Consider the following 21,029-nt stretch of genomic DNA (forward strand, 5'->3'; position numbering starts at 1 on the left):
GGTGAAAGTAAGCCAGTCTAGTCCGGCATACTGGCAAGAACCGGTATGCTGTGCCAGACTGGACTGGCTTCTCCAGTGGCGATTTAAAGGGCCCAGGGCTCCAGCCGCTGTGGGGAGCCCCGAGCCCCTTAAATCACAGCCGGAGCTCTGGCAACTGGGCTTGGGCGGGCATTTAAAGGACCCAGAGCTCCGCAGCAGCCGGCGCCCCAGGCCCTTTAATTTACCCCTGAGCCCCAGGGCTCTCAGATGCCTCTGCAGCTGGTAGCTCCAGGGGGATTTAAAGGCCCTGGGGCTCCCAGCTATAGCCAAAGCCCCAGGACCTTTCAATCTTGAAAGGCCCCGCCTCTTCTGGTTGAGGCCCCGCCCCCACTCAGGACTCCAACATAGGGGTAAGTCCTTTCAGTAACTTTCACCCCGGTATGAACACAGATCTCTGTTGATATTCACCCCTTTTTGTCAGCTGTTGGGAATGGGCCACATTGTTTATTTCCCCTTTGTCACTAACAACAGATGCAGCACCCTGAACCCGGCACCCCCAAGCTCTGCACCACAGGCAGTCACGTGCCTCACAGTCCCTAAATCCAGCCCTGCTCTTATGAATGGGTTCAGCTGGCACAGAGTCAGAGCTGGCTCTTCCTGACGCTGCCACCACGCCACAACCCTGCCCGAAACCATTCCACGTGGCGTGACGTGAGGCGAATTCTGTTCTATTTAATGCCATTAGATGCTCCCCCTAAGGCCACTGGCGCGGGACTCGCTTCCCCCACCCCCGCCGCCTCGGCGATGCACAGCGGGTCTCGGCGGGGTCCGGGTTACTATGGTAATGGGAGGCCTCCGGCCGCTAGGGGGCGCTGTGAGCCGCCACCGAGTGTGGGATGAAACTGAAAGTGAAGGGCTCAGGCTGCAGCAGCTGCCGTGAGGGAGGGAAGCGGCCCGCGGGAGCTGCCTCGGGCCCGGCTTCTCGCTCCCTCCCCTCTCTCCCATGAGCGCTTGAGCGACCCGGCTCGAGCATGTCGGATTGTTTCGACCGGGCTCCCGGTGCCGGCCGAGGCCAGGGCCGGGGCCGAGATGGCGGCGCCCTGCTGAGCGGATCCGGCGCCGCGGAGAGCGGGAGCGGCGGGGCCCGTCTCGGAGGCAGCGGCTTCCCCGGCTCGGGGCCCGCCGAACCGCAGCACAAGCCGGGCCTCCTGCAGCAGCAGGAGCCGCTTCGGCCGCCCAAGACAGCGCCGCCGGGCACCGGAAACGCAGGTACTGCCAGCCACCGGCAACGGAGCCCGGGGAAACCCTCCCCCCCCTCAGTTACTGGGCGCCGGGGCTCCCCTCCCGCAACTACAGGGCGCCACAGCCCCGGGGAATCCCCAGCTACCAGGCACCGGAGCCCCAGGGAACCCCGACCGGGCACCGGAGCCCGCTCCTTCGCCTACTGCCTACTTGCTGGGACACCGTCCTGCCTACCGCGCGATCTGCTCTTCTAGGGCCAGCACAGCAGAGGCCGCGAGACCTATGTCTCGTCCCACTGACGAGCTGCCCTGCGCCCCTCGCCCAGGGGCCCTGAGTGAGCAGCGACCTAACAGCCCATGATTCAACCTAGTCCCCGCACCCTCAACTGAAACAAGCAGAGCCAGGGCAGGCACCTGCCCAATCTCCCCAGGACGCTATAACCTCCTCGCTGACGCCTGTATCCAGGTTGTTAGATGTGATGTTGCGTTATATAGCGCCATAGGCTTCCCCTGACTATCCTCTTCTGTGTTTTCTATCTATCCACACGTCTCTTTTATTTGGCAGCAGATTGTGAGATTTGTATCTCAACCTTTCATAAATGGTTCCCTCCTCAGCTCTTTTCTAAAGCAATTTTTTTTTCTTTAAAAATAGTTTACTGAAGCAGATTCATAGACTCTAGGACTGGAAGGGACCTCGAGAGGTCATCGAGTCCAGTTCCCTGCCCTCATGGCAGGACCAAATACCGTCTAGACCATCCCTGATGGACATTTATCTAACCTATTCTTAAGAATCTCCAGAGATGGAGATTCCACAACCTCCCTAGGCAATTTATTCCAGTGTTTAACTACCCTGACAGTTATTAGGAAAAAGCTCCTATCCAACCTAAATCTCCCTTGCTGCAGTTTAAGCCAATTGCTTCCTGCTCTATCCTTAGAGGCTAAGGTGAACAAGTTTTCTCCCTCCTCCTGATGACACCCTTTTAGATACCTGAAAACTGCTATCATGTCCCCTCTCAGTCTTCTCTTTTCCAAACTAAATAAACCCAATTGTTTCAGCCTTCCTTCATGGGTCATGTTCTCAAGACCTTTAATCATTCTTGTTGCTTTTCTCTGGACCCTCTCCAATTTCTCCACATCTTTCTTGAAATGCGGTGCCCCCAGAACTGGACACAATACTCCAGTTGAGGCCTAACCAGCACAGAGTAGAGCGGAAGAATGACTTCTCGTGTCTTGTTTACAACACACCTGTTAATGCATCTCAGAATCACGTTTGCTTTTTTTTGCAACAGTATCACACTGTTGACTCCTATTTAGCTTGTGGTCCACTCTGACCCCTAGATCTCTTTCTGCCATACTCCTTCCTAGACAGTCTCTTCCCATTCTGTATGGGATAACAAAGAAACAATAAGTATTAAAATTTTTACTTCCACAGTTCAGCTAACTAAAGAGAACAAAGGTATAAAAATACATGTGAAAATGCAGATAACTTTTGAAAACAAGAAATATAACTTGATCAGTTTCTCATGCAATGACTTACAACAGGGTGCGTGGTCTGGTAAAATATACATTCAGCAATTTTCATAGTACTTGTCAATAAATGACAGTCTTAGACTTATTTTTAAAAAAGTTGAGAAATCCACAAGATTAGCCAAATGTTTCTTCAGACATCTGTGATTTAGAAATGATGATTTTTGTAGTTTCAGATTTTTTGTATAATTATCTTAAAGGGGACCTGCAAAAAACAGTGGGGGAATAAGCTTTTGCTTCTTTCCAATGTAGAAAAGGCCTGAAATGTGTTTTGTTAAAAACAGTCATGTATGTGGTATTGTGGTGTTTGGTTTTTACGGTTAGAAATTCAGATCCTGTCTACTCTGGAAATTTTTGTGCTGATTAGAGAACTGTTTAAGGCTCGGATCCTACAAACACTTACTGGATATGCTTTACTACCATGAGTAGGCCTGTTGTTGTAAATTAGCTTACTTATGGTAGTAAACTTAAGCAGGAGCGTAAGTGTTTTTATCAAAGCCTAAATTATGATATTATAAGAAACTAGAAATCTCTTCTCCTTTCAATCGCTCAATTTTCAGTCAGATTGTGTAGAAGTGTCTTGTTAAAATATTTGGGAGAAAATGTTTGCTAAAGATTCAGAGCCTTCTCCTGTTTTAGTTAAGGTACATGAACTCACAAAAATCTGAGATCCTTACAAGTTTTCTATCAAAACCAGTGCAGACCAGACTAAGGTGTAAATAGGCCTAAAATGTTTTTGAAGACTACAATACTAATTTTAAAAAGTTCTCTGCAGGTTGCTTTATGTGTGATTCCTGAAGTGATTTTGCTTTCTCTTCCATCCCCCAAGAATATGAATTCCATTGTATGGTTGTTTACATGCGTGAAATTGCAGATGTTAGATAAATTCTAGGATTGAGGTGTTAACGTAACATGATGGCTTTTAAAATCTTTACAGAACATATGCCGCAGACAAAAGTCCCCCCTGTATCCCAAGATAAAATTGCAGCTCACGATTGTGGATCAGCAATGGCTAAACCTCAGTTGGTTGTGGCGCCAGTGGCAACGTCAAAATTGTCAGTGAATGCACCTGAGTTTTATCCGTCGGGATATAATCCTAGTTTTACAGTAAGTGTTTAATATTCTGTCTTTGGTGTCTAGCTGGGTTCAAATTGTCAGCTTGTTTCTCATAATTTTTTGGTGTGAGATGTCAGAGGATTGAAAGCACTAGATTACCCCCACCAACTTCAGCCATTACAGAGGTCCACTTTCTGCAGCAATAAATTTGAATGTTAAGGGATCTGAATGAATACCACAGAATACATGCAAGTCTTTGTCGTGTGCTGATTTTCTGTCCCAGATAACTGCATTCCTTCCTGATTTCACCACACATTGATTTGACCAATATCCCAGCAGGCAGTCTCTTCCTGAGTCTGCAATGCTTCTTCATGACCATCTTATAAGTATAATGCAAGGTGGACCTATCTGACCATCTGTGCTATTGTCTTGAGTGTTACCTTTGTAATAATTCCAATCCTGGGGAGGCAGCTGAGAATTCCTGCAGTCTCCCTTTCCATTTATTCCATGATAATCACTCAGATCATTTAGCATTCCAATTATATTGTCTGAACAACCAACCCTCAAACTCTAATGCTGTTGTTTTATAAATGGTGGGACAACCACTTTTTATATAAAAACTGTGTTTTGAGAAACATAGATGGAGAAATAAAAGCTAACATGCTTTTGAACTGGCTAACAGTGTAAACACTTTTTGTACATGGATGTATCTAGATTTGAGTGACATCTGTGATTGGTAACTTCCAGTTTCTAATTTATATTGCCAATTTTAACATCAGCTTTATTAAAACATGGGGAAAGAGAACCTATTGGTAATTGGATTTAGAGTCTGCCACTTCTAAATCAGAAGCTTGTATTTGGACCAACTATTGCTGTCAGCTATTCCATCACCTAATAACCAGTAAGCTGAATACAAGGGGTAGCAAATGGTACCATTTGTCAGTTTCTGAAGACAAAGGAGTAGAGATGAGATTGAGCTAAACTTTCCCTGAAAGAAGTGGTCCCTCCAGAGCATGATGCAGGCACATAAACATTTCCGCCTTTGCTACAGTTTGTCATGTCGTACATATTGGTTAATATTTTTTGACTTGATGCTCCTGTTTAAAATGCTGGTACGCATTTTGCATGACTTAAGGACCAGGACAGAAGAATACATTGCTTTCTAAAGATATGTTAATTTGAAATATGTAAATGAAAAGATGCAGTACTTTAAAGCAGACAGCATAATTGGTGTAGGATAGAAAACTGCATATATCCTATTTTAATATGTGTGTGTTTCTCATAAATGAGAATCATGAAATGTCTTAAAATTATTATTTGATCAGATGACACTTACAACCAAAAGATTATTGATTTCAGTTCATTAAAGATCCCCTTAGTATTTTTTGCAAAAGTAAGCAGTTGAACTCTCTTATTAAGATCAAATTCAAATTGTGTAATTACTTTGTGCCTAAGAGTCTCCCAGTGCTTTTATTTACAGTATTAGTTCTGTAGTCTTATCTGCAGCATAGTGTTGCTGTGCACTGTTAAATAACTGCTGTAATTCAGAGACAACTGAAGTGATTCTGGCAGGGAAAGAGCAAGTCCTGTCCTTCCTCAGCCCAGCCCTATCCACACAGGTACCACCGGCCAGGGCATCCCCAGATCCTTCCCTTCGCCCCCGCTCACAGTGGTGATTTACCTCTCCACTGCCTGCTCCGGGAACCCAAAATCAGGTACCCACATTGCTGGGGAGGGGCACGTGACCCTGCTCTTGCATATTCCCTTTACTTCCCCATCAGGGAGTCACTTTTCTGCAGGGAAGCAGAGAAATATGCAGTGGACATGAATTCTGTGCATACGCAGCGGCTCAGAATTCCCCAGGAGTAGAACATGCAACAATAACATTACTGTAACTCCAGCAGAAGGCTAGAGTGTTTTCACCTCAGTAACTTTCAGAGTCAGGTAAACTTCTTTCCTTGCCTACCACAATTCATTGGCAGAGGGGATTGAGTTCAGTAGATGTTTCATAAGATTTACTCAAGTATAAAGCTACACACTGTTTCTACAGATGATTATGGAGAGGCACCAACCTCTCTCTGCTTAAGATTGCAATGAGGTTGCATTGTAAAGTCCTATAAGATTCAGCTGGTCCGTATATAATCTAAAGGCAGAGGAGTATGTTTCTAGAAAATCTAAAGAAAACTTAAAAAAAAAAAGATAAATTATAGGTAATTAAAACAATTATCTACAAATCTAGCCCAACATTTCAAGCTAGGGTATGTTGGGACAGTGCTTACTATTTTACTATACCACTTACTAGGGGTGGGACAGGCTTGCAGCCAAGGATTTGACACACAGCCTTTCAATCTGTTTCTCTGTCTCTCTCTAAAACAAACATTTGTTACTACCTCTTCAGTCTTTCTATATCATAACATCTTTAATATTCTGTGACAGACTCAGACCAGTGGGGTACAGGAGTCTCGTAGAGGGCAAATATACTGGCCACTGGATGAGTAGTTTTCTGTTCCCTGAGTGACCAGAGCAGGGGCTGCACTAAAGTAATCAGGAACCTGCTAGAACCAATTAAGACAGACAGACTGATTAGATCACCTGCAGCCAATCAAGGCAGGCTAATCAGGGCACCTGGGTTTAAAAAGGAGCTCACTCCAGTCAGGCTGGGTGGAGGAGCCAGAGGAGAGGAAGTGAGTGTGAGGAGCAAGAGGCACAAGGAGCTGAGAGTGAGAGGGTGTGCTGCTGGAGGATTAAGGAGTACAAGCGTTATCAGACACCAGGAGGAAGGTCCTGTGGTGAGGATAAAGAAGGCGTTTGGAGGAGGCCATGGGGAAGTAGCCCAGGGAGTTGCAGCTGTTACAAGAAGCACTATAGACAGCTGCAATCCACAGGGCCATGGGCTGGAACCCAGAGTAGAGGGTGGGCCCGGGTTCCCCCCAAACTTCCCAACTCTGATCAGACACAGGAGGAGTTGATCCAGACTGTGGGGAAGATCACTAAGGTGAGCAAAATCTGCCAATAAGTGCAGGACCCACCAAGGTAGAGGAGGAACTTTGTCACAATTCATACAATGGCTATGTTTGGGGAAAAGTAGATTTTTTTGCTATGGATCATTCAGATTCCAGTCTTGTCCTGCTGCTATTGACTTTATCTGAAGGATTGCATACTATGGGCCTAATACAGAGCTCTTTGAAATTAATGGGAATCTTCCAACAGATCTTAATGGCTTTGGATCAGACCCTAAATAAATTTGTGAGCATATTGTCTTTTTTATTAGCTGATTGCCACTTAGAAATAACCAGGATCACTCTGGAGTTCCTGGCTATAACAGAGACCTTCTTTTAGTTGAGATACTAGTGAAGACAGTGATACTTACCTCCTTTGTAAAGTGCTTTGAGATCCAATGAAAAGTGCTATATAAGAGCTAGGTATTATTTATTATTATTTTATTATTAGTGGCCTGAGGGTTTTTTAAGATTTAGTGCTAGATTTAAATTGGTCCTTTTGTGTATCAGGTGACACCAAGCTGGTCCTATATTGGTGGCAGTAGTAATATGTATAATGCATTTTTCCCTCCCATTTGGTACACAGTGTCCTCAAACATAATTCCTTCAAAACTATAGTACACTAGAGCTGTATATGATGGATGTGGTACAGAAGTTATCCATTAAACTACAGAGGGGGTGTGTTAATGCAGGGACATGTCTAAGCTAACTGAAGCTTGAGTCCACTCTCAAAAAATGAATTCAGTTTTATCCTCCTACTATTATCATCTTCCTCCCATCTCCAAGTCCTTCATCTTTTTGCCAAATGAGGGTGTCCAGTACATCCCAATAGCTGTTGCTTCTGACTATCAGCTGTTTCTTTTACTTGTTGCTGTGTCTGCACTCCACTCTGGCTGTAGAAGCAGATTTCAAGGATGCTGTTTGAACCTGCACCTGTTCTTCTGTACCTTGTAATGTGAATTGCGGTTGCTATGCAGTAACTCGGCAGTTATGGGAAAGAATAATTTTACTTTATTTTACAATGCTTAATTTTTTTCACATATTCACATGATAGTTTACTGAATTATTATAAAGACTACAATACTACTTAATGTAGAAATACAATATCTGGCAAGCTGAGAGGATTTGTTAATTAAGCATTGCATATAATAAAAATATGGATGTAAAATCATTGTCAAGTTTAGTGTTTCCCAGATATTATTTAAAGTTGACAATTATGTTTCAGTAATTTTTTGTTAACTCACTGTGGAAGGGATTTGTCATCTTATGGTCTGAAGAAGTCTTTACAAAGTCACAGTTCCCCAAAAGTACTCTTGGTTCAGTTTGTTCCCTTCAGTAGGGTCTATAACTTATCAAATATTTATCGGCTTAATTTAGATAATGTATAGTCCTGTTAAATTAAACCAGATAAATGTTTTAATTAAATTTTAAAACAAGTTAAGGGGAAAACATAAAATGTTGTGAAAATGTTTTTGGGAGACTGTTAAAAAATGTTGTTTGGAACTCATTGCTACAGGAAATCATTGAGGCCAAGAGCTTAGCAAGATTCAGAAAAGGACTGGAAATTTATATGGATAACAAGAATATCCAGAGTTATATATAATACTTAGTGCTAACAATTTTTGGAGGGGATATTAACCTTCATGCTTTGTGGTTTAAACCAATGTCTAACTATTAGAGATTAGGATGAGATTTCATGTTGCTGGGGGTGGGGGGAGGGAAATCATCCCACATCAGGATTCTTACACTTTCCTTGGACATATCTGGTGCTGGCCACTGTTAGTATGTTAGATTGCTTTTTAAGTAGCCTCTAACCATAGGTATATTTCTTCATTGCTCTAGGATTCCTCTTTTGAAGATGGATGTGATAGCTATCCAACTCTGACAGAATACGTACAGGATTTCTTAAATCACCTCACTGAACAACCAGGCTGTTTTGAAACTGAAATAGAGCATTTTGCAGAGACACTGAATGGGTGGGTCACTACAGATGAAGCATTACAAGAGCTTGTTGAACTCATCTATCGACAGGTAGCCTGTGTATTGTTCTGTTTATAACATTTTTCTGTTGCAGGATTTTGCTACAGAGCATGAATTTATTAAAATCACCAGGAATCCTAATTTTCCCTGATTTAAAAAAAAAAAAACCCAAAATTCTCAGATGGAAAAAAACATAATAATCAGTTTTTCTCCAAAATTGAAATGAAATCGGGTAGCAGGAGCCCCGCTGCCCAGGGCTGACAGCATCAATTTCCCATATTCCTTTGCATCTGCTGGTGGTACCGGGTTCTATTGTGGATGTTTTTATTTATTTTTGCTTTTGCCCTGGAAATTGAAAATAGTGACTGGAAGTGGGTTACTCTTCATAGCTGCAAGGAGGAGGATAAATATCACTTGTTTGTTTGCACTACCATTTCCAGCTGTATTCATTTCTCTCTTGCTCTCTGACAGTGCCTTGCAACTTAGGTGTAGATGTTATGTCTACACTCCCCCTCCCCACCCCCACTCCCAGAAAAAAGACAGTGGTGAGTCTCAGAGTCTGGGTCAATGGACTCAGGGTTGTGCTACAAGGCTAAAAATAGCAGTGTAAGAGCCCGGGTTCTGAAACCCTGCAAAAGGAGAGAGTCTTCAGGTTCTGACCTGTACCCAAATATCTCCGCTGTTTGTTTTTAGCGTCATAGGGCAAGTGCAGTGACCTGGGATCTGAGACTCATTGCTGCGGGTCTTCCCCCAGCGCAGATATATCCTTAGTATGAGATTCACTTATGTGGGACTGAAAAGGATACTTCTTGTCCTACTTCTGAGGCTCACTTTTTTAGTTTGTTTACCTGCCGTGTCCGCAGGTTCGGCTGATCGCGGCTCACAGTTCACTGCTCCGGGACAATGGGAGCGGCGGCTAGCACATCCCTCTCCCCGTGCTGTTTCCCGCTGCCCCCATTGGCCTCGGATGGCAAACCACGGCCAGTGGGAGTCACGATGGACCAAACCTGCGGATGCAGCAGGTAAACAAACTGGCCCGGCCTGCCAGGGTGTTTACCGTGGTGAGCCGCATGCCAAAGGCTGCCAATCCCTGATCTAGACCATCCTGACAGGTGTTTGTCCAACCTGCTCTTAAAAATCCCCAATGATGGAGATACCACAACCTCCTTAGGCAATTTATTCCAGTGCTTAACCACCTTGACAGTTAGGAAGCTTTTCCTAATGTCCAACCTAAACCACCCTTGCTGCAATTTAAACCCATTCCTTCTTGTCCTATCCTTAGAGGTTAAGAACAATTTTTCTTTGTGCTAATGAGCTAATATCAATTGTTCTTCCAGGGCTTTTGGCTTAATTTCATGCAACTTTTGTAATTACTGCTTGTTACAGAAAGTGAAAAATAACAAACGTTGTTTGAAATAGAATTTGAGAATGATCTTAAAATATTTCAGGAGAGTGTAAGTTTGTACATTGGTTTTGGTGTCTGATGTCTGACATAATTTGAAGAATATTGAGCTGAATGTGTGGTTGATCAGTCATATGGGAGCCTAGCCTGTATAAAGTTTCTCCTATTTTTCCAAAAAGACTGATTTCAGTTAAGCAAACAGTTCATCCAACTCTTCTTTCCTTCCTTTATCGGTGCTTCAATTGGCAGCATCACTGTTATTTCTCCAATTTTAATTCTCCATGGAGCACCATGAATAGAGAATCTAGTGTATGCAATTCAAGTTTATTGGGGCGGGAGGAAATAAGTAAAACTTATATAAAAATATGGAAGTAGCAAGGAGATTTCATCTAGAGTAAAATTGTCTGACAACTGTAATTTTTTTAACAATTAACCATCTTTTGCATTAGCCTGTTTTTTGAGTTGCTGTGATTTCTTCAAATGCGGAGAGGAACCAGTGGAAGTGGACCACCCAAAGTGGTACAATGTATAATGTATACAATATCACTCCATCTTAAACATAAGGCACTTATAGTATCCAAACTAAAAAGTTTGAAGTTCTGTATGTTAAACACAAGAATATAATATTTGAGTTCCCAATCTACTAATTAAGCATACAATTATTTTAGTATCTCCTAGATATTACAATTTTACAAGCTTAATTATTTTTTTCAGCATCTAACCTATTACAAAAATTTTAAACAAATCAATTCCAGTGTGTTATAAGCATTTGCTCAATTTGATGGTGTCCTAACTAGACAGAAATACAGATTTATTTTATTTTTTTTAAAACAGTCCGTTCTGAATTCAGCTGTTTTCTTTCATGATTTGACATCTACAACTTTTTACCAGTTTGATGCAACATTGTTGTCACACTATCCTTTGGAAACATGGAATTTGGGCTAGAAACCTGAATATTCAATTTTTAAACATTAGAGAAGGACAAAATGTAGGATTACACTGCATCAGCTACATTTTGGGTGTGAGGGTGGGAAGAGGCGGTTTTGTTTTGGATTCCACTTCTGACCTTGATTGGTTCAGTCATGTTGGCATTTTTATTCTTGTGTGATTCTAGATCTTCACTTATTTCAAATGAGATTCCAGCGAAACTGCAGCACTTTTCTTCAGCCTGTAATCTTTCAAATCCCTCTGAAACCTCTTTCAGTTATGTTTGTAATTTTAGTACCCTCTTCTATCAAATGGGTGCTGTTTTGATGGCCTACATAGTGCAAAATTATTTATATTATCACAGTTGGATAGACACACACTTTTCCTAAAATATCTAGAGTGTCTTAGGGAAGCTGAGGCATGATTTCTCCTTTTTCAACCAAGCATTAAGCCAGGTAGTGGGTTTTTTTTTTTGTAATTTCCAGTGTTGTTACTTTGTCAATGGCTTTTAAATAGTGTGCTGAATGCCCATACATCAGATGTTTTGGATGACCTTATTTTATTTTCATTAAGCAAATGGTAAAGGCCTCCATGGCAGTATTTTTTTCTCATCCTTCTTGAATGGCATCATTTGCATTTTGGATATAAAGCTGTGTGGTTTTAATTTCAGATGTAGAATTAATAATTAAGTAGGAAAGCATTTTTCCTCTCTGGAGTGTAGCCATTGTTTGATTATCCCGTTTGACAAACCAATTTACATTGTCGGTGTTGGTTCTTCATTTTTTCCTATCTTTCTCCATTTGCTGTCTCTAGCAGTGGAGTCACAAGTGTAAGTTTGTCTGGTGGAGTATATATATTGAGAGAAGTGCTTTAGTTACTTATTCTAATTTATTCATTTTGTGCTACATTGAAGGTGATTACCATAAAGTAATTTTGTATCTTACCTATCAAGTTCAAGTCTGACATAATCGCAGAATTTGCCATTTTTTGGATGTTGCAGACAAGCAGGCTTCTTCTGAAAGAAACTGAAATTGAAGAGTTATTAGAAGTCTTGACTATGATGCCTGTATTGAGAATGTATTGCTTCCAGCAGTATCAAACTAATCAATTTTCTGCTATTTCATTTCAATAGAAAAAATTTCAATGACATGTTTTCTTTTGAAGAGTCAGAAGAAAATGGTTTCCTAGAAGAGCATGAATCCATTATCCATGCCTGAAGAACTCTTGATGACTGGACTATAATAATTAAAACAAATGTTATTTGTTTTGTACCACTTCCTTCCTTCAGTTTTAGGCATGTTGTCAGGAATTCATATGCTAATGTTTGCTAATCAGTGAACAGTCAGTTTGTTTTATTGAACAATAGCTTTTCCATTTAGCTTTGCCTTTTAGAAAGAGAAACAACCATCTATGTGAATTCATCACTGAAGGCTTAAAAGTAAAATGAACTAGCTACCTTTGTAGAGAACAATGTTATCAAATGCCCAGCACAGCACCTTTCTGGATTCTAGCAAACCAAGCCCTCCTAACAGTTCACAGTTGTACCCAGTCCCATCTCTTCAGCCTCTGACTGTTGATTGTAACTTCTAGCCATAATCCTCTTTCTGATCACCAGTGTCGTTTATCCATTACCCTTTTTCACAGGCTTCTAGAGGGTTCTCTAAATTTTCATATTGCTTCCTAATAGAATAACAGAAATCTTGATGTCCTTCCCTTTTCAATTTTTAGAATAGACTTTCATTTACAGATAAAATGTTTCTACTATTAAACACATCTTTTCAAATATTTTGCTCATTTAATTAGTGATATAAAAGTTCAAAAAATAGACCTCCCTTCGTCCCAAAATTAACTACTGGTTTTTTTTAGGAGAATGGGGAGAAAACAAAGGTTTTGCAACCTTGACTAGTTTTATAATGGTTATGATTCTGTGTTTCCTAGGTGTTAAGTGCTTTGCCTATTGAGTGATACACAAGCATTTTTAGTTGAGTGTTGGTTTGGCTATTTTTATGTTGAGAGCATTCTTATGTGTTTCTGAACTTTTCATCTAAGTATTGATGTTGAGATACACTCCATTTGTAATTTATTGTTTAACTTTCAAATACAGTGGGCATTGGGATGTGAAGGGAAGGAGGAATTAGAGACATAGAATCATAGGGTTAGAAGGGACCGCAAGAGTCATCTAATCTAACCCCCAGCCAAGATGCAGGATTTGTTGTATCTAATCCATCCAGGACAGGTGGCTATCCAGCCTCCTTTTGAAAACCTCCAGTGAAAGGGCTTCCACAACCTCCCTAGGTAGTCTATTCCATTGTCCTACTATTCTTACAGTGCCATCATGCTGGAGGCTGTTGGCATTTTTACAAAGTCAGGACTTCAGGGTGTGGGAAAGCTTGTTTAATATTGAATTGCCATTAGACTCTGAGCAATCCCTTGCTGAAGTTAAGCATGTTACAAATAACAGTTCTCTTTTTTTTTGCTTAGTCTGCTACTCAATGATATAGCCAGCTTTTTAGAAATCCATTGGTGTTGATCAAGTGCTTTTACTGAAAGATATCTTGATTTCCTAATGAGCTAATTTTCATTTATTGTGAATAATAATTTATTTTCTGAATTTATTTTGGAAGGCCACATCTGTCCCCAATTTTTCCTACATGGGAGCACGGCTGTGTAATTATCTATCTCATCATCTAACCATTAATCCACAAAGTGGAAACTTCCGGCAATTGTTACTTCAGAGGTCAGTATCTACCTATATTTTTATGACGAGGAAAAACTAGTATGCTTAAAAATGACTTGTTTTCCTCTTTTTGTCTTTACCCCTGAACTTAGTTCAAAGGAGTCAAAATACATATTTAATATAAAGCAGAGTTTAGACTGAGATTTTAAATGAAAGCTACGTATTCAAGACCAAGACTCTCATTTTTGATGAATTTGTGAATTAATAAATTACTAATAAAGCTGCCTGCAAACTAGTTCCTCCAAAAATCAGTGTGGTATCCCTCAGTCTTTTTCCAATTTTTCATAACTTCTAAAGTGTCCTGTATTTGTCTCTTGTTTGAAAAGGAAAATGTACTTCCTCAGTGTAGTAACTTGCACCTTCCCCTTGAAATTCAAGAGTGACATATCTCTGCAGTGTGTCTATCATATTGCTCCTGAATTTCTCTTGCATGTCAATATGCTCTGCTTCTGCCACCAACAGTTCTTAAATTCCCTGAATCGTTTGTGTTTAAAACCATTTTTAGGATTTTGATATTTTACTTTTTTTGTTCTCAAGTTTGTCTTCTGATTAGAAATACACACATGAGACTGAGAGATTAGAAGTGCGGTATAAAAGAATAGGATTCTCTCTTCAGAGTTCTTTTGGCATGGCGTTTTATTTTGAATCAAGAGTCCTGTTGAGGTAATCCTATTTTGAAAGGGGGGTATTCTGGGCCTCTAATTACTGGGAGCACTTTTTATTAGTCTGTGTGGCAAAAGGCTTGACAGATTAGTGCTCTTGAAAGGTATACTTAAATTTACAGTTTTTCTTCGTAAGATTTAGTCTTTAAAAGAAATTATTCTTCCTTTTCCCAAGGGTCCTTTCGGTCATTGACAGAGCTGTAAAGATTTGTTCTTTCCTCTTAAATCTTTCTTATACTCTCCTGAAATCAGTAGATTTCTAGCCTCAATGCTGATTATCATGTATTTAGCTATCATCACATCAGTGAATCAGGAGAAATCTGCTGCTGGGCAATAAGAGGCACTAATTCTTTTCCCCTCTTAAGAGTCTGAATTTCTAACCCTTTGATCTCCCAGGAAAGATACTAGACATTGAATAGATGTTTTTTCTTTTAAATAACTTTTGACTACTGTGGATTTCTAGGAACTCTCCAAAGGATCTACTCTATTTCATGATTAATAAAATATTTTATTGGAGCAGGGTCTTACCATGTTGTTGAATATTCATTTCCTCCTTTCCCTGAATATGTGAGCATCATAATTCTAGATTATTAATATTATCTGAGTATAATATTTAAGTATAAAACTTGTATTTACAAATCAGTATTGTCAATCATGGAAAGTCCTCTGTGACCTCTGGTAAATTGTCCCAATAGTTAATTACCTTCACTGTTAAAAACTTACACCTTACATTTTTACTTTTTGTTTTGCTAGTTGTCAATAACTTCTTGTCAGACAAAATACTGATTAGAATAAAGTTATTTCCCTGCTGGAAAGGCAAGGTTGACCACAACTCTGTGAAACTAAGTATATTGCACAAATTATTTGAAATAGAGATGGAAAGTTCAGTTGCTATTTAAAGCAAATTATTTTCTCAGAGAACAAATTAAGGGCTTGTTCAACCTCCTTCTAGTTCTTCTGTTCATTTGTTTGCTTGTTTTATTTTGTAACAAATGAAATTGGGGATAACTCTTGGTTACACTCATATGAGTTAATGGTTTTCAAAATGCTACACAATATTTATTTAATATATTTATTACAGTTACAGGGCTAGCTCTGTCCCCTTTCGGGGTTGGGTCTCTTGTGCTTTCTTGTCTCAGGGTGCAATCTCATGATTCTTCTACTCTTAGTCCAAATTTTCAAGTTGTTGTTAGAACTCAAATTCCATGGCTTTGTGTGTGGAATACAGTTTTTGAAATGATGGTGTCAAGTTGTCTGAAGATGCTCACAGACATGAGTGCCAACCTTAGGGCAGATTGCCACAAACCAGGGCACAAGCCTCAAATTGGTTGTATGTTTTGTAAGGCTGTCAAGCGATTTTTAAAAAAAATAATTGTAATTAATTGCATTGTTAAACAATAATAGAATATAATTTATTTAAATATTTTCAGATGTTCTACATTTTCAAATATATTTAAATTACAACACAAATATAAAGTGTACAGTGCTCGCTTTATATTTCTATTACAAATATTTTCACTGTAACAACATTAAAAGAAATAGTATTTTTCAGTTCACCTCATACAAGTACTGTAGTGCAATCTCTTTATTGTGAAAGTGTAACTTACTAAGGTAGATTTTTTTTTTTTTAATTACATAACTGCAGTCAAAGCAAAACAATAGAGCCTACAAGTACACTCAGTCCTACTTATTATTCAGCCAATTGCTCGGAAAAATTTGTTTACAATTTGCAAGACATAATGCTGCCTGCTTTTTGTTTTCAATCTCACGTGAAATTGAGAACAGGTGTTCACATGGCACTGTTGTAGCCAGTGTCACAAGATATTTATGTACCAGATATACTAAAGATTCATATGTCCCTTCATGCTTCAACCACCATTCCAGAGGACATGCGTCCATGCTGATGATGGGTTCTGCTTGATGACAGTCCAAAGGAGAGCGGACCGACACATGTTCATTTTCTCTCATCTGAGTCAGATGCCACCAGCAGAAGGTTGATTATCTTTTTTGGTGGTTTGGATTCTGTATTTCCTCATCAGAGTGTTGCTCTTTTTAAAGACATCTGAAAGCATGCTCCATACCTCATCCCTCTCAGATTTTGGTTAGCACTAAAGATTCTTAAAGCTTGGGACGAGTGCCGTAGCTGTTTTTAGAAATCTCGCATACATACCTTCTTTGCATTTTGTCAAATCTGCTGTGAAAGTGTTCTTAAAACAAACGTGCTGGGTCATCATCTGAGATTGCTATAACATGAAATATATGCAGAATGCAGGTAAAACAGAACAGGAAACATACAGTTCTCCCCCCAAGGAGTTGAGTCACAAATTTAATTTACACATTTAATTTTTTTAATGAGCATTAGCAGCATGGAAGCATGTCCTCTGGAATGGTGGCTGAAGCATGAAAGGGCATACGTGCCATATATGCTAAACATTTGTAAAAATCTTGCAACTCCAGCTACAAAAGTGCCATGTGAATGCCTCTTCTCACTTTTTGGTGCCATTGTAAATAAGAAGCAGGTAACAGTATCTCCCATAAATGTAAACAAACTTGTTGATTCTAGCAATTGGCTTAACAAGAAGTAGGACTAAGTAGACTTGTAGACTCTAAAGTTTTACTTTGTTTTGTTTGTTTTTTTTGAGTGCAGTTATGTATCAAAAAATCTACATTTGTAAGTTACACTTTCACGATAGAGATTGCACTACAGTACTTGTATGAAGTGAATTGAAAAATACTATTTAATCATTTTACAGTGAGAATATTTGTAATAAGAATAATTTAAAGTACTGTACACTTTGTTTTGTAATTTAAATCCAATATATTTGAAAATTTCAATGTGTATTCTATTGTTTAACAGTGCAATTAATCACGATTAATTTTTTTGTTAATTGCATAAGTTAGCTGCAATTAATCTGCAGCCATAACGTTTTTGTATTAGAGTTCTCCAATCAAGTAACAAATGTGAACTTGACAAGCACTATAACAGACAGTCCCCTGGGGCACTCCAGTTTATCTTGTCTCCCATGCAAGCCTGCCTTTGTAATAAACGATCCCTTCCACCAAAGTCACGATGATGTTCTGGTTACTCCAAATCCCAAAGGGCCGGTCACTTTCCAGAGGTCAGTTATGCTTTAGATCTCTCGCCAAAGACAATGCTTGTAGCCAATTCTGTAATAAACTAACTAAAGATCTATTAATTAGGAAAAAGAAATGTTGTTTACAAGGTTAAAGCAGATAACCATAAACACACACAAATTACAGTCTTAAGTTCCAAAAACGTGATAGTAGCTGCTATATATGCAAGCACTAGAAGCCTTTTAGGGCTAACCAAACTAAGCGACTTGGGAATCCCTGGCTTATGCTTAGAACTGTTGCCCTCTTCCAATTCAAAGCAGCATAGTGATGAGATTTCTCCTTAACGTGGATTTGTATTCCCATTCAGTCTTCTGTGGGATGAGGGCTTGTGCACCTACAATCATAAAATCATAGGACTGGAAGGGACCTCAAGAGGTCATCCAGTCCAGTCCCCTGCTGTCCTAATAGGTGTGAGGGAAGCAATCAACAAAATATTTTGTCCGCTTATGTTCCATAATGGTTTGTCTGGTGTCTATGGGCCTTCTTTTGTTGGGGGAGGAGATGTGTCTCTTGCGGTAAACTAGTATATCGCACTTGATAATGCTTCTCTCCTGGCTGTGGGGTTTACAATCTTAGCAAACTTTATAGTTGCAGAGCAAACACTTACATATCACCTGATAATGCGGATAATATTAGTAAGATTAATACATGCAGCATCATACAAGCATTTCATAAAGTCTAAATACATTCTTAAAACTCTAATATCTAGTTTAACAATAGTAACACATGGGTGAGCCAGATTGGTTTCCAGCAATGCACTTGTCTGTGTTCAGTGAGGCTTAGGGGCCTTGGCATGAGCTGGCACCTCATCTGCCAGCATCACAGATAGCACTTTGGAAGAAAAGTTATAGAAGCTTACGCTGGAAAGAAGCAGGGAGAATAAGACTTGCCCAAGACCAATATAGCAAATCCGCTTCAGTATTTCAGATTAAAAGTTTATGGTTCCCAGTCCCCAAATCAATCAATTAAACCACAATCATGCTCAGCTCTCCAGAACTGTGCTTAGAGACACAAATGTGTTTCAGGAAGATTTGCCTTGTCAGTCCATCTAGAAAACTCTAGTTAAGGTTGCTCATGTGGTTTTCTTATCAATGTTGACACTGAAAATCCAGGAAATAACATTAATATTTATGCCAACCTTAACTTGCATGTTCTTCTATCCAAACATAATCCTAAATCAGCCATACTCCTCAGCTTCACAGCCAAGTCCCTTTTCTGTTCCATCAAATTATCACTGACAATGTTTGATAATGGAAAGGATTGGTCCATGAGATTCTCTGTTGCTGTGTACGGGTATGCACGTTTCCAAAGACCTTGTTTGGTACGGGTACTTAGAGTTCTATACAAAACTGCCCCTATTCCCTTTCATCTTTTGTTCTCTATTTCCATTCAACTTTAGTTCGCCATCACATTTTGATTTACAATTAAACTATACATATCAATCATTTTATAACTGATGGGCTAAGGTTATATGTGTGATACACGTTTATAAGTGGTGTAAAATAGCCTGTGGTGTTGCACACGAAGCCACTAACAGGAGGATATGAGAAACTATGATTTAAAGTATCCCTACTCAACTTCTTACTGTGTGTAAGTTGCATCTTCTTGGACCAACTTAACAATATTTAACTTGTATAGAGACAATGTAGGGAAATAATATATAAAAGGCAAAGTGTTTTCTAGTCCTGAAAGAATGGAAGCAGACAGCAGAATGGAACAGAATACATTAATTTTTTAAAATTATATCACTGAGATATCAGAGGGGTAGCCGTGTTTGTTGCTCATTACAGATCCAGACTAAGAGAGTCCTGTGGCACCTTATAGACAACAGACATATTGGAGCATAAGCTTCTATGGGTGAATACCCACTTCATCATGTATCTGACAAAGTGGGTATTCACCCACAAAAGCTTATGTTCCAGTACTTCTGTTGTCTATAAGGTGCTACAGGACTCTCTTAGTCTGGATCTGTAACGAGCAACAAACACGGCTACCCCTCTGATATCTCAGTGATATAATTTTAAAAAATTAATGTATTCTGTTCCATTCTGCTGTCTGCTTCCATTCTTTCAGGACTAGAAAACACTTTGCCTTTTTTTTTTTTTAATCATACAATTTTAGTTAATATAAAAGAAAAAAATTCATTTTGTCTGTATGAAGTTTATACATTCCTTCATGAATTAGTCCCTTTTTTATTGATGTCCTGTATTCAATGTCCTTGAGAGATTTTCTATCCAGTTTAGTAGTTCACAGCATTTTAACTGTTTAACATGCTATCTCTTATGAACACTAGAATTTCTAGCAGTAACAATAGTTTGATTCTGAAGATGTTTTTGTAGGTGTCGAACGGAGTATGAAAACAGAGATCAAGCAGCAAAAGGTGATGAGGCTACTCGAAAAAGATTTCATGCTTTTGTGCTGTTCTTAGCTGAACTTTATCTTAACCTGGAGGTAAGAAAAGTTCTGTATCATGGCCCTTTTTTGTTACTCATTAAAAATTTCTTTTTTTAAAAACACATTAAAATAGAAGATCAAATCATATTAATCTTTTATGTCATTGAACCTTTAACCATCTAGGAACTTCAAAACTGATTCATTATCATCAGAGTCTCAGAAGACAACACAAGAACAAGCCATTTAGACACTAAAAATGCTTCTACTAAATTATAAGAGCAGCTTTCTTAAAGTCAGTATTTGATGTGGATGCTGTCTGTCTTAAGCTAGGGCAGACCAGTCAACATGAGGTGTCTCCTCTCTTTGTTTTGAAATGAGAGTTTTGCCTGGTGAAACCACCACAATATATATTACTGTACTCAAATCCAAGAACCAGCTGATAGGGGAAGTTCCTTCCTAGCTCTTATCAGTTAGAACTTGGCTTATGCCTTGAAGCATGCCAGTTCATTTTCCATATATAAAATCTTACCATGGTGAATTTCACAGGTAAATGTGTGATGAGATTTTTAGAAAGTATATATTTCCTTTCACTGGCTTTTAAATTTGGTGCATGTTTCAATTTAATTGAATGTTCCAATAAGTTAAGTATGTGCTTTGCCGTTTTGGGGAACCTAATCACAAAAGAAATGTATGTATTGCACATTAATTTGTTTATAACTAGACCTCAAACAAGCCATTTGCTGATGGCAGTTTGACTTTTCCCAGGTGACAGCCATCAGCTCTTGCAGAATCTAACCTTTTATTTTAAAAAACAGTTTCTAGAACTTCTGATTACAAAGAGAACTTTCCAAATGTGAGCTGGAGGGGAGACAGGGCACACAATGATATAGTAGAAAGGGTTTTTATTCTCAAGAGCTTGGGATGACCTTTGTCACTCAAGAATGGGGAAGTCACACAAGCATTTGTGTAGGTCCTCCCAAACAAGTGCTA

At 39.6% G+C, this 21,029-nt stretch overlaps 1 protein-coding gene across 1 annotated transcript in view; it reads left to right on the top strand.

Annotated features, from left to right (window-relative positions):
- Positions 1-895: 895 nt before the first annotated feature.
- PAIP1 (poly(A) binding protein interacting protein 1) overlaps positions 896-21,029 on the top strand; it is a 37,556-nt gene continuing 17,422 nt past the window's right edge. Inside the window, exons 1-5 of the mRNA XM_030566372.1 lie at positions 896-1,248; positions 3,685-3,854; positions 8,645-8,833; positions 13,736-13,848; positions 19,985-20,096. Of these exons, the coding sequence (XP_030422232.1) occupies positions 1,011-1,248; positions 3,685-3,854; positions 8,645-8,833; positions 13,736-13,848; positions 19,985-20,096 (822 nt within the window). The 5' untranslated portion in view covers positions 896-1,010. The remainder of the gene's footprint in view (positions 1,249-3,684; positions 3,855-8,644; positions 8,834-13,735; positions 13,849-19,984; positions 20,097-21,029) is intronic.

This window comes from Gopherus evgoodei, chromosome 6, assembly GCF_007399415.2.
Source record: "Gopherus evgoodei ecotype Sinaloan lineage chromosome 6, rGopEvg1_v1.p, whole genome shotgun sequence".
NCBI lineage: Eukaryota > Metazoa > Chordata > Testudines > Testudinidae > Gopherus > Gopherus evgoodei.